We start from the raw sequence: 13,532 nt of genomic DNA, 5'->3' as shown, positions 1-13,532 counted from the left end.
CCTCAAGTGCATATTCATTCTTCGCAGGAGGCTATTTTGATATAGTTTGATGAGGATACCTTTTGTATTATTGTGCTAGCCTTTTGCTGTAATTGATTCAGTTGACATTTTTCCAGAATTTTTGAATTGTTGTTTCATATTTTATGTTTTATATTTCAGCTAAAGCCTGTCCTCACATTATATATATATATGTATGTATATTTATGTTAAAAGTACAGTTATTATAGTTATATGTAGTTGTATATTAGTTATATTACAGTCATATTTAGTTTGAGATGTTCAGGAACACATTCATCTCTCTCTAAAGTCACATCATGTCAGCATCCTTCTGAGATCAACCAATCTCCCATGTCTGAACTCTCAGCTTACAGCACAAATTCTTGTTTAGTGCTTTAGTTCTTGTTCAGTGGGGAGTGTAACTGTATACATTTTCAGTATTACCTTTCATTCTGCTATTATTATTTTATCACCCTTAGCCCCCCTATTGCATTGTGTAGGATTGTTTCCTGTAGTGATATTACCTCATTGGCATTTCACATTTCTTAAGAAAAATCAATGACTGTGTTTCTACTTCTCAAGCAGAGCTCTACTCTGCAGTCACATATTTCCCTAAGCAGCATAATGAGAGGTGCCTTCTCTTTAATCAGTTTCCTACTCATCATTTCATTTCTGTTTTAGTCTTCCTCCCCCAGTATAACTATTTGTTTAGTTTCCTAGGTGACGTTTTCATAACTAATCATTCAGAGAAAGAAGGATGGATTATTCTGTAATCAAGAAGCTTGTCTATGCTGTTAGAGTTACAGTGACATGTAAGCACATAATGCAGCTTTCCAGAACTCTGCAAGGCAGTCTTCCTTCTGCATTTGCTTTTTGAAGTGTTTCCTCTCCTTCAGACTGCTTGCTTCGGATATGCTCTTGAAGCAGTTATTAGCCCATTTAGGGCTGGATCTCTTTTCTGCAAATATGTTCCATAATTTGGGATTCAGGTTCCAGAAATTTATTTAAGCAAAGTTGGAAAAATCTCCCCTAACAAATAACCTCCTAATATATTTCAATAATAAGTTTCCTCAGATGATTGCAATTGACGTTCGTGAACTAGTTCTGTTTATTCTTTAGTATTTCTGATTTGAAACACAAAATCTTAGCAGGAAATCTGTTTTTATTTGTCGTTCTTAATGAACTTGTGATTATTTTATGAACAATGAATTTAGATATATAGCTAAGGCTATAGAGATATTGTCAGGGTGACAGTAACATGCACTGAATTTTATTTACATTTGAATTTTTATGCCTGGCATCTTTTTTTTCCTCTTGTTTTTTTTTCTTTCCCTGACAGCTAAACTCTGCTTCTGTAAAATTGACAGGTTTGCTCTGTTTTCTGGAAAAATAACGTGTTTAAAGCTGTGGACTAGGGTTTTCAGGAGGCCTATGCATCAGACATAAAGTGTGTATGTGTACCAGATGGTACTTCAGTTTGAGACTGCATGTAATTTTCATGTTTTTAAAAATGTGTCAGTAGAAGAAATGTAAATGGTTAGATGTGAAGTCAGAAAGCAGACCAGAATCCACTTTATGATTTTCACAACACCAAAATTTCTTTTAGAAAACTGGTTCATCTTCAGTTATTATTTCCTTTCCTAGTTTTTTTCCAGCAGTTTTTCCATAGTTTTTTTCCAAGTTTTCCTAGTTTTTCCAGAGGTTTTTTTCCTAGTTTTTTCCATATTTTTTTCTCAAAAACTATTAAAAAGCTAAGTCCACAGTTTATAATGTCATATTATCAGAAGTTTAAGTATGAAAACACATTAATTTTAATAACAAACATCTCAGAAGGCAGAGTTTTACCATCTTATTAGAAAGATTTTCAGCAGAGTTCTGTGCAGATTATTCTGATGTTCCTGTTCGGCATTTGATATAACATCAGTAAGTTCAGGTGTGAACAATGGTCTGTAATGAATTCGACAAAATTTGCCTGTATGTTTGACACAGCCAAAATTTTGATGATATTTTTTATATGGTGTGATGTGGATGAGGATGCTTTCTGGTGTCTGCGCCAGAGAGGTAATGATGGTTAGTCAGTCATCCATCTCTTGGCCACTCAAAAAGTTAAAATTCTTTTGAAGATAATTCCATACATAAATAGTTAAGCAAGGAAGACATTGCCCTGAGAATGAATTTTCTAGTTAGTATGTCAGATGACCATTTGAGTTTTAAGTATATTTATGTCATGAACATAGGATGAGACACAGTTGTCCTGCTTGTGTAGCACTGTCCTAGACATCTTACCCATTTAATAAAGTATATTAATTTTACATTTTGAAAAGCTTGTTTTTTTTACCTCCGAAAAGCAATTTCACTAAACAAATCAAAACAATCAAAGCAGAAAAGAAGATTGAAAACAAAACCATATTTGGTTATGAGATCCTACAAAAGTCATAATTTTGCCATCTTTACTTTGTACTGAAACCTGGAAACCACACTTTGACAGTGAGCCACAATAATCACAAATCTGGACACAAAATAAAGGAATATTCAAAAAAAAAATGTTCTTGTTGTTTATACTTCTTTAAATTTATTTTTCTATTTCCAGCTCTTCCTTTTTTCTTTTTTTTTTTTGAGAAGCCTACCTATTTCTCCAACCCCCTTGCATTTGTACCTTATTGTTCCTTGACCTATATTCCATGAGTCCGATGATATGCCCAGCCACCTAAACACTTCATCTGTGACAAAGTACACTTAAGAAAATGAATGGTAGTAATCAATCCAACCTGTACAGTTCCAGGATTATTCACTGGTCAGTTCTGAGCATCAGTAGATGATGTGATAATTTACACCAGATCAGATGTTATAGCTGAGTTTATTTTTTTATTATTTTTTGATATATTCCATGCCTTCTTTACTAAATGAACATTAACCTGGTAGAACAAATTATGAAACACTTGGCTACATTTGGTTAAGTCTGACAACTGAGTGTGTTAAGAATGATTTTTCCAGAACTTTTTCTTTCACAAAGAACAAAAAGAAACTAACGGTTCTCAGTAAGACTGAACTAAACACCAGTGAAAGTGAACATAATGACCATTATGTATCTCTGTAATGGACAAAATGAAATACCATCAATCCAGCATCTCCCTCCCTGCCACAGAAGCTAACAAAACATAGTGGTGGATTTCAGGAAGCAGGTCTTTCAGACTAACATCTCTAAGCTTAGATCACCTCTTTTATAATTGGTATTACAGTTATATTTTCAAATAACAAGTATTAATCAGAAAACAGGTGACAGCAAACATCCTAAGTACGGAATAATGGTTAAGATATTCCAGCCTTTCAATTCTAATTAAAATAAATAGAGTAGAAATAAAAGATGTTCTATATGGAACAGAAACCTATTAAATTCATATAACGTATCAAAAGTATATGTTATTTTAAATGTTTTATTAAAAGCTTATGGTCACGGATATTGGTTGGATGTGCATAAATTCACAAAATCAAGTTAGAATACAGCATCAGATCATACTTCCCAAGTTCTTGACTGGGGCTGAAGACATCTCAATGAATCTGCTCACATGGTTTGGGTTGTTACTGTAGAATTCAGTCGAATATTTTAAAACTAGGACAGTCAGAAGGTAATGATTAGCAGTATTAAAAAGTTACGAGAAAAGGGGAACAGAAGGTTTAGCCTGCCAAAGATGCATTTGTCTGGCATAAACAGCATTCATTTTGTGATCATCTCTGTGTGTTCTTCACAGGAGAGGAGCTGTGTACTGGCCTCATATCGGGCTGCTCCCTGGACTGTTCCTTTGGGTTCCAGACTGATGCCCACAACTGCGAGATCTGTCAGTGCCGCCCACGGCCTAAGAAATGCAAACCCATTGTATGTGACAAGTACTGTCCCTTTGGATACTTGTACGTATTCTTATTTTGAATGCATATTTAATAATCTCCGTACATATTGAAAGTATGCAAAATCTAGGAATATGAAGTTGTGTTTACTTCATCGCAAAATTGAGGAAAATGTGGGAAAGTAGAAATGTCAGTACTTGTAGTGAAATGTTAGCACTGAATTTACGGAAACAGATTTTGATCAACAAATTAACAGCTACTAGATTATAAACAGGATCAGATTATGGAAGCAAAGCAGTGCTTAAATTTGTTTGAAGAATGTTTGTTGAACAAGATGAAAAAGCTACTTAAAAGGGATGTCTCCTGCATGTAGCTTTTTGAAATTCTGTTTTTATGTTTTGTTGTGACAGCCTTTCATTTTATATCCCATTGATTTTCTTCACTTGATTTTACAATGTTTCAAGGTGTTTTTTTTAACGTTAACATAACAGTGGACTAGTTTTATTGTTGTTTCTTTTGTGATAGTTACTTTACAGGATTTGTGAAGAACAGTAATATCTCTTCTCTAAGTTTTTGTAAATGAGCTCAAAACCCGTATGGCTGCTAGATTTCTTTGTCCAGAAAAGGGAATGTTTCCTGTATTTCTTTACTTCTGGAACAGGTGACAAAAATGGGGCAAATCTTTTGTCACAGAAATATATTTGAAATCAGCTTGGTGGCTTCTATATATATTTTACCAATATACTTTATTTTTGGTGGATCAGTTCCATGTTACTGCATGCTTTTTCATAAGAGTTTAATTTCTATCTCATAACAGCTGAGCTTCAAATAATATTCATATATAATTTGTTGTCTTAAGTTTTGTAAGGAAATTTCCTAACATAGTAACTCAAAGTGTTTGATACTACTATGTGAATTTATGCATTTTTATGAATTTATGGTTCACTTCAGAGTTATGTTTGACATTCATTCATAAATGCTATAGATTTTTATTTGTAATTGTAATCTATAGTGTGCTGTGTCGTCCTCTTAGTACACAGCTTTAATGAAGTTCAGAGGAAACTACATTAGAAAGGATGCTCAAATGTATCCTTGAGGCATCCCTAGCATAATTTGAAAATATCTTCAGAATAGCAGTGTAGTAAAACAAAGAAAAGAAATACCATTTAGCAGAATCCTATACCTATTACCTGAGATACAGAATCAGGCTTGGCTCTGTTTCAGTAATAGAACCTTTTTTTTTTTGCAGTCATAAGAGTGATGAGGCTAATAATGACAGTGTGATTGATTTGATAATGCCTTGATTTTGAAAAGACTGAGTATCTTAACATTTATTTCTGTTTTATATTTGTATTTTAAAACTGATTTCCACTAATAAACTCAGCAGGTTAAACTAATGGAATATCTAAAGGTCACACTAAGGCTGTTAGACCTTGGTTTTAACACTTTTTCCATATTGTAGGTTTTCCATATTGTAGGTAGTTTTTAATTTATTGTCTGTAGCAGGGTTGCAGTATTGTTAAAGCTATTAGAACAGAATCTGAGAAGACTTTTTCCATCCACGTGCTCAAAGAGTCTCTGTATGCATGTGTTTCCGCAACAGTAGAGATGGTATAAAGTGTAAAATTTTCACTGTTTACTCACTGCAATTGAATAACATTCAGCTTGGAACAGGAAAAGCATTTTTTAATTTTAGTAGTGCAAGTGCATGAATAAATTATTATTTTCAAGGCCATTTGCTTTAGTCTATTCAAAAAATAGAATATGAGACAACCATTAGATAAGGTCTCTTTAATGTCTATTGCCATTTGCTTTTTAGGTTCTTACACAAATAGTTTGAATATATTCATGAACCAAGGTCTAAATGTTCTTTCATTCCAACTGTGTTCCTCACTGGAAGTCTCAACACAGAAGTCACATACAAGTGTTAAAAATGATTTTCTACTGCTGATAAGGATTGTTCTGAACTAGATTTATCAGCCATTTACTATTAATGTGTTGTGTTTGCGTGAAGGTATTAAGTTTACTGTTGTATTCTTTAATTTTATTGTAGAATACTTTTCCAATAAAATTAATTTAGGAAGAAATACTCTTTTACATACTGAGTAGCTTTGTCTGGTTTGGTTATATAAACTGTAATTTTTGTTTAAAGCAAACTGGACAGTATTTTTATGACTTTAAATGGAACATAGTGGAAACCTTAATGATCTATGTCGAACTGTGATCTATACTAGCAAGCAGAGAATGATATATGATCCTCATACTGCACAAGGCCCTCAATTTTAAGATATTGATGCTGTGCTATATATGATATTATTTGGCTGGTGTGAGAAGACGTCTGCAACTGCAAGCTTTGTTTGAGATCAGAAAAAAATGTCATGCCATTCGTGACTGCTCCATGGACTGGCACTACATGGTTCAGCTTCAAATAAAAGGCATCAGAAAAATAATGTTATGTGTCTCACAGAATTATGCTGCTTGCAATAAAGAGCAGTAATTACTGACTTAATATATTGACCTACAGAGGAAAATCACAAATTTCTGTGTGCTTTCTGTACTTCAATAATCTGAAATGCACACTTCTTTCCTTTTTTTTTTTTAACTAAAATATACATAAAATGGTCATATTAGTAAATCTCTGTGAACTATCTGGCAAAATAATTTTAGAAGGCACTGCAAATATTAATAGGCACAGAATGGTAGCTAAGAGTAAGACAAAGAGGCCTTAAAAGTGAACTGATTTCAAGCTGATGCTAGTGCTTTAAAAACCCTGTTTTGGGGATGGTTTTTCACCTGCATTTTTGTACACATGAAAGAAACTGAACTCAAAATTTTCTGAAGTTAATTTGAAAATTCTCTTCAACTGAAATTCTGGTTTTAGATACAAAATGCAATTTAATTATACGCAATGCTTGGTTGGTATTTTTAAATGTTAAGGTTTTAGTAATACTATTGTACCTTTTTTATTAAAAAGAAAAAAAAAAGAAAGGATACGAGCACCCTAATCTTGTCATTGTCTACAAAATATATGAATAATGGCACTGATGTCAATGAAATGAGTAATATTTAAAGATAACCGTGTATGTAATATTTTGTAGCGTAAAGAGCTAAAATTGTGTTAAAATTGTATTTTAAGATCATTTCACTTCAAATCTCACTTCAGTGCTAAAATGATTTAGACTTGCAGTTATGTAATACATTCATTCTGTTCTTTATTGCTACCATGCCAATTTCTTTTCTAAAATAGCAAGCCTTATTTAACTTCCAGGCTTGTTCTAACCATCAAAAGCATGGGACTTAATAGAAGACAAGTCTCTAATTGAATTTAAATCGTTGGTCTCTAATTCAAGACTAAAGAAAAAAGTGTGTCGATGATGTTTTTTTTAAATAATTAAAAAAAAAAAGTGTACTGGGGGTGGAAAATCAGAAGTAGTCATGTTGGTGATTTATTTTTCTAATGTTAAATGTTAACCTTTTCAGAAATCTCTTCAGTTTTAAGATGCAAGAGTGGAAATCTACTATATGTTACCTACTGATGGAGAAAAAGTTACTAATAATTTGTTTTATAAAACATAGTAATTTAACATAATCCCACTTGCCTCTCCAACTTCTTCACATTTTTAGAAATCATTTCAACTTTTCCTATGGGAGAAAAAAAAAAAAAAAAAGAATTGATCATCAATAGCAGTCATAAGCACATACATCTTCATTATCTGCCATGGCTTGAAAATACGAAATGCAGATCTTTTGCCAGCTGCATGGGGGAGCACATGCAAGGAATGGAGACCTGCATACCCCTCTGAACATAAGTGTGAATGTTAAAGACAGTTTTTTTTTCTTGATCGTCTGTTCTTTAGAGTTTGCTTTTATTTTAATCATGACATTTAGACATGTAAAATGTCCTGCTGACCTTTTACAAATTAATTTCACCATCTAGGAAGAACAAGCATGGCTGTGAAATCTGTCGGTGTAAGAAATGTCCGGAAATGCCTTGTGGTAAAATCTGCCCGATGGGCTTCCAGCAGAACAACCATGGGTGTGTCATCTGCAAGTGCAGAGGTAGGTGTGAATGCATTACCATCTATAATTACAACTTGTTTTCAAACCTGTTGGAAGCCAGAGCAAAAGAAAAGGAATACTCCACGGAATTTGTAAGAATTGTAATATGGTAACTGGTGGAGGAGATTATTCAACTTTCTTCAAAGGAGCAACTGCTCAAAGTAGTATGTGTTGGTCAGTCTGCTCAAGGATAGCAAGTCTGAAAGTTGCTTTGCTCATTGTCTGGGAAGTAATCCTGATAAAAGATATTTACCATAAATCCATGTAAAATTCTATCAGTCTAATTTAAACACTTCTGAAATTTCTCCAGAAGTGCTTTTCCTCTGGCTTCTGTTCTTGCAGTTTCTGTCTTTAATGGAGATAATTGCATGTGCTGCTCCTTTGTTTAAAAAAAAAAATTTAATCATGGTGTCCCTAGGATGTATTCTGTTTATGTGTGAAAACAAAAATGTATGCATGCCTTGTTCTGTTAATAATAAAATAGGTCTAATAGGTTTAATATAAAAATAATATAAAAATAATAGAAAGTGTGCTAGGGGAAACTCCAGGGCCTATAGCAAAGCAGTTCAGTAACACGTTCTCTGTGAAATGCAGTGCCAAAAGTGGTTTGAACAGCTACTGAGAGAAACTTACCAGTGAAATAGGTTTGTGTTTGTCTGCACAAAATACCTGTTGCATATTCCAGTCAGAGAGATAGGTCCATTCTACTGTAGGACCAACAGGTTGGAGATATTTTTCAGATTACGTGTGATTTCTTCTTTACCCTCTGTAAAACAGAGAGTCAGGTGTCTGCAAGGGCCAAGCTGGAAGGATATTAATATAGACTCACCTAGATTATGGGGGGCATCAGAAACATCAGTTTACCCAGATTTTCTCTGAAACTATTTTGACCACTAAAGCTTTAAAGAAGTTATCTTCTGGATCACCCCAGAGTACTTTACTGCTGGGAAGGTGTCTCAGAATGCTTCTGTCATTAACTGTGAGTGGCTTGACTAATTAAAGAACATGTAAACTCTGTATAAAGGTACACTATATATCTATAAAAATAGTAATACTTTAATATATAATATATGGAAATATACTATATATACACTGTTACTTTTTTTAATGCAATTTGGATATTTTAACTTATCTCCAAGGGTTTTTTTTTTGTTATGGTGAAGTAATAAATATGAGCAAATTAGCCTTTCTTATCTTTTGCCACGGCCATTAGCCCTTTCCACCTTTATATAACCAGTGAAGCAGGCACCAATGTCCATGTAGTCAATACGTCTTTTACTGTCTCAAGCCATTTTTGGCGAAGTTATTAATATTCTTTTTTAACTTACTCATATGTAATGACAAAATAGTTGATTACAGGCAACAAATGCTGTATAATGGTGTGTATCATCTTACAGCATTGAATCTTTTAGAAGGATAAAGTACTGCAAAACAGTGTGTCCTAAAATATTTTCCTTTTTAAATCCTAGTAGATTTTATATTTCATTGATTATTAAGGTTCCTACCTGCTCTGTATCAAATTACAGAGGACTCAGATGAGGTAGACTAAGGTATTAGGTAGCAATTCTGCTAGCTTATGTACTCAGTATCCCAAAACTCAAATTAGTATACTCTCTTGCACATAAAGTTTATCTGTGTTACTCTCATATTTTCCTTGATTTCATACTAGCATAAAAAAGTGTCATGATAGCTGTCATAAAGCATTCTTATTTGTTTTAATTTTTTACTAGAGGAATTCTACATGCATAAATCAAAATAGTTGCCATTAAAAATGTGGTTGATTTTAAATATAATGGAGATCATTTTTTTAAAAAGTTACTATTATTGAATAGCCTGTAATCAAAGTAATAGCAGCTTCTGTTTAATGTTCTTTTTAGAAGTAGAAAGAAGCATCTGTTTTTCCCCTTTGTCTCAAATAGCCATAGGAACATTTTGTTTTTCATGCAACAAATCAATGAAGTTTTCTGTGAAATATTTGCCACTATTAAAGTAACAACTACTCTTTTTTGTTTTATGTCTTTTTCATTTCAGCGATCTAACATTCAATCATTTTTGACTTGTTTTGTGTTAGTTTAAGACTTCCTTCATTACTCAGCTCCATGTATCGCATTTAATAACTTCTTGTTTGTACTCAGACTCTCTCTCATCCTAACTGCTCTTTCATGCTTGCTTTCTTTGATTCTTGCTTGTGTGTTTTGATTTCTAGCTATAGACAAGTAAGTTTGAATATCCTCCTACTGCTTTGTGTAATAACTCCATTCTTAACTTTTTAAGCAGGTATATCTTAGGACCTCCAGCAACAAATAAATAAATAAATGAAAAAATGAAGTATGCCTTGCATCGATGCAAAGCAGAGATTTCACTGTTATAAGCTGCAACATAGCTTTTTTTTAATTGGAAATAAAAATAAAAAATAAAAAATGAAGTAAGAAGGGATAACTGCTGAATGGAGGTACAGATGGGTAAATTACCTGCCTGTGAATTAGCTTCACTTTTTAGATAATTGCTTCTGGAAATAACTCATGCTAGGTTTAAAAAAAAAGTAGAACCATAGAAATACAGTGCTGAGATAGTCCTCTGGAAAACCAAGAGTCCATTTCTCTGCCCTTGCATAATGTCAAGTGCATCTGGATAATCCTTGACAGATGTTTATCTAAAGTTTCATTTCTTAAGAACCTCCAATCTCAAAAGAAAAAAAAAAAATCTACACCAAACTCTAAATTGTGTTTTCCAGTGGCTACAAATATGTGGCATTTTTAAATGATTTTTTAAAATATTTCTGTCTCCCTTTCTAAGAATTAAACTGGTTACTTCTTGCACTAAGATCAGCAGATTCAGGGATTATCACCATTCCCTTTAGAATTTTTGCAATACTTAATTACTTAATGCTTTTGCAATTAGAGCCTCCTAAATGTATTATTTTCAGCCAAATAAGCCCAGTTCTTGTGATATTTCATTGCAGTTCTAGAGCTGTACATTTCACTTTTGCATCAGCATAACCTCCCAAATAGTAGATTTAGTAGTACTGCATTTAAATGTATGGCATCCCTGTATGATATCTAAAGCTGAACTTCCCTTTCCTTTAGTAGTGTCACATTCCTGACCCGTATTTTACTTGTAAACTACTATATTTCCAAGATTATTTTCAGCCATAGCTCACCATGCAGTTATTCCTATTCTGTATTTGGGCATTTGGCTTCCACTTTGTGTTATCCTTTGTGCAACTTTGTTTTCACTTTTCAATTTTTAAGTAAATCTCAGTTTATTGAGCTAATCTTGAGTATCTGCCTATATGCATGGTTTGCTTTTTCAAATTTAGAAGTGTACATAAGAATATCTTAAAAACAAAAGCTTGAGTTCATCAGAAACTTTAAAATATTTATTAAGGAAGAGTATTCTCATCCATGACCTACATGTATCTATAATGATTTTAATGTAAGACAGTATTCCAGTGATACCATTCAGTATTATACAGTATAAATGTGTAGTAACTATATGTAACTTTTTCATAGTGTTTCTGTTCATTAAATAAGATTAAAATTGTTTTTAGAAGTATTTTACTCTGTGCCATTTTGATTTTTTATTTTTTCTGTATTTTTTTGGAATTCACAAAATAGTATACTGATGTAATTTCTGTTTATTGGGTTTATATTCTGATAATGTGTATCAAACCCACTTTATAACATCTGCTTGTCGTTCTTAGGCCGCCATTGACAGATCCATCACAGATAAAGTGCTGACCTAAATGTTAATTAATAAATAAATAACAAGAGAGAAAAGAAAACTAATTAAAAATACACTTTAACACTACTAGTTTTCATATTGCATCCTTTTTTAAACAGAAAGATGCATAAGCATCTTTAATACAAATAACCTTACATATGTAAGTGTTTATGTACCACTGAAAAAGAGCTCACTGACAAAGTGATCCAAAATCCTTCATCATAATAATGATGAGGGTGAGGGATTGTTAGGCTCTAAATTCACTCTGCTGATTAACAAAGAATATACTGAGGCTGAGTCTTTCAGCACTTAAATACCCCCTTAGGATACAAATCAGACTTTATCCTCCCTAGACCAAAAGCTTGCCTGTTCTTGCTGCGTGCAAGTACCGCAGCATTCCAACTGCTGCATTCTCATTGCAGTAAAACCCAGGAATGAGGGATAAAATTGTCAGAGCAGTCATCTTCCAAACATCACTTATAAGTAACTAACACACATAATTTCTTGCGGGTAGTGTTTTATGAAACATTTCTAGTATCTGGCATGATCTCATTAGAACTTGCTTGTAATTTTTTTTTTTTTTTTTTACATTCACAGTATGTATGGAACCATTCTTAGCTCTTCTAAATACTTTCATATTCTACCACCTATCAGGTATTCACATTATAGATAATATAATACACTGTAAGATATAAAAATATTCTGGTTCATTTTAAATATGCCCTATGCTTTCAACCATTTCCTTCTTTTACCTTTCATTTTTTCCCCTTACATTATTTAGCCAGTACTGAACTTTTATACTACTAAAAACAGTTATAGGCACAACAGAAAGAAGTGATCACATTTTTAAAGGAAATACATTCTACTATGGCTTACCATCCCCTTCAGTGTACCTTTGAATTGTCTAAAGTTTACTTTATTTCTAAGTGTAAATGATAGAATTATTAATCACTTGATCTTATATGTGCTTTAAAAATAAATGCAATCCAGGCATGCAGTATATGTTTTTCTAAGCTTTTTAGGAAATAACATTTTCCTTTGTCTTCTTGCAGAGGCAACTGCTTCTCTTATGCCTCCAGTTAAAACAGGCTCTTGCCTGTCAATGGATGGGCGCCGACATGAAAATGAGGAGAGCTGGCATGATGGCTGCAGGGAATGTTACTGTCACAACGGAAGGGAAATGTGTGCCTTGATCACCTGCCCTGTTCCTAATTGTGGCAACCCCACCATACATCCAGGGCAGTGTTGCCCATCATGTCCAGGTAATGTGACCTCTTCTGCATTCTTTGTAATTGGCTTCATTTCATGTGTGTGTGGTGTTTCATGATACATTAAAACTCATTCAGTTTAAGTATAAATGAAGTATACATTTAAAGAGATGTCTTAAGCAATTGAATATCATGACTCTATGTTCTGAGGGACTGTTCCTATGCCACCAGCAGGAGAAAATTATTTTTATTCTTTATGTGGGAAGGCCAAGTACAATAAATGTCGCATTCCAATATAATTGTGATAAGAAGTGATAATATGGAAAACATCTATGAAAGAACTTTGCTTTATTACAGTGTGGAAAGAGTAAAAGAGTAATGTCCCCTGACTTCAGATTGATTCCTATAATATTTTATGTGCTGAATAGATTTGTTTGTAATATAGTGATATTGTCTATGGCTTGATTGGAAGTCACGTTACAAGTAGGACCAACGAGGCTCATGATGCTAATATGAATAACAAAACAGTAAGAAAGCACTACCAGGATTCAAGCAATTATGAACAGCTTCAATTTCTTTGGAAAGAACAGGAAATCCTTGGGACAAAATAAGTAGTCAAATACTCTTTCTGAATATGACACAAGAGTATATCCTCCTTAGGATGTAAGATGATGTATGTTCTTAGATTGCATCAACAAATGT

General features: G+C 33.1%; 1 protein-coding gene across 2 annotated transcripts in view; it reads left to right on the top strand.

Annotated features, from left to right (window-relative positions):
• CRIM1 (cysteine rich transmembrane BMP regulator 1) overlaps positions 1-13,532 on the top strand; it is a 181,400-nt gene that overhangs the window by 152,653 nt on the left and 15,215 nt on the right. For both annotated transcript variants that reach the window (XM_080583957.1, XM_080583956.1), the window contains 3 exons: positions 3,747-3,903; positions 7,778-7,899; positions 12,675-12,884. In XM_080583957.1, the coding sequence (XP_080440083.1) occupies positions 3,747-3,903; positions 7,778-7,899; positions 12,675-12,884 (489 nt within the window). The remainder of the gene's footprint in view (positions 1-3,746; positions 3,904-7,777; positions 7,900-12,674; positions 12,885-13,532) is intronic.

Source organism: Anser brachyrhynchus (assembly GCF_964034855.1).
Source record: "Anser brachyrhynchus genome assembly, chromosome: 3".
Classification (NCBI taxonomy): domain Eukaryota; kingdom Metazoa; phylum Chordata; class Aves; order Anseriformes; family Anatidae; genus Anser; species Anser brachyrhynchus.
Note: the sequence above shows the minus strand (reverse complement) of the source record. Positions and strands in the feature narration are given on the sequence as shown.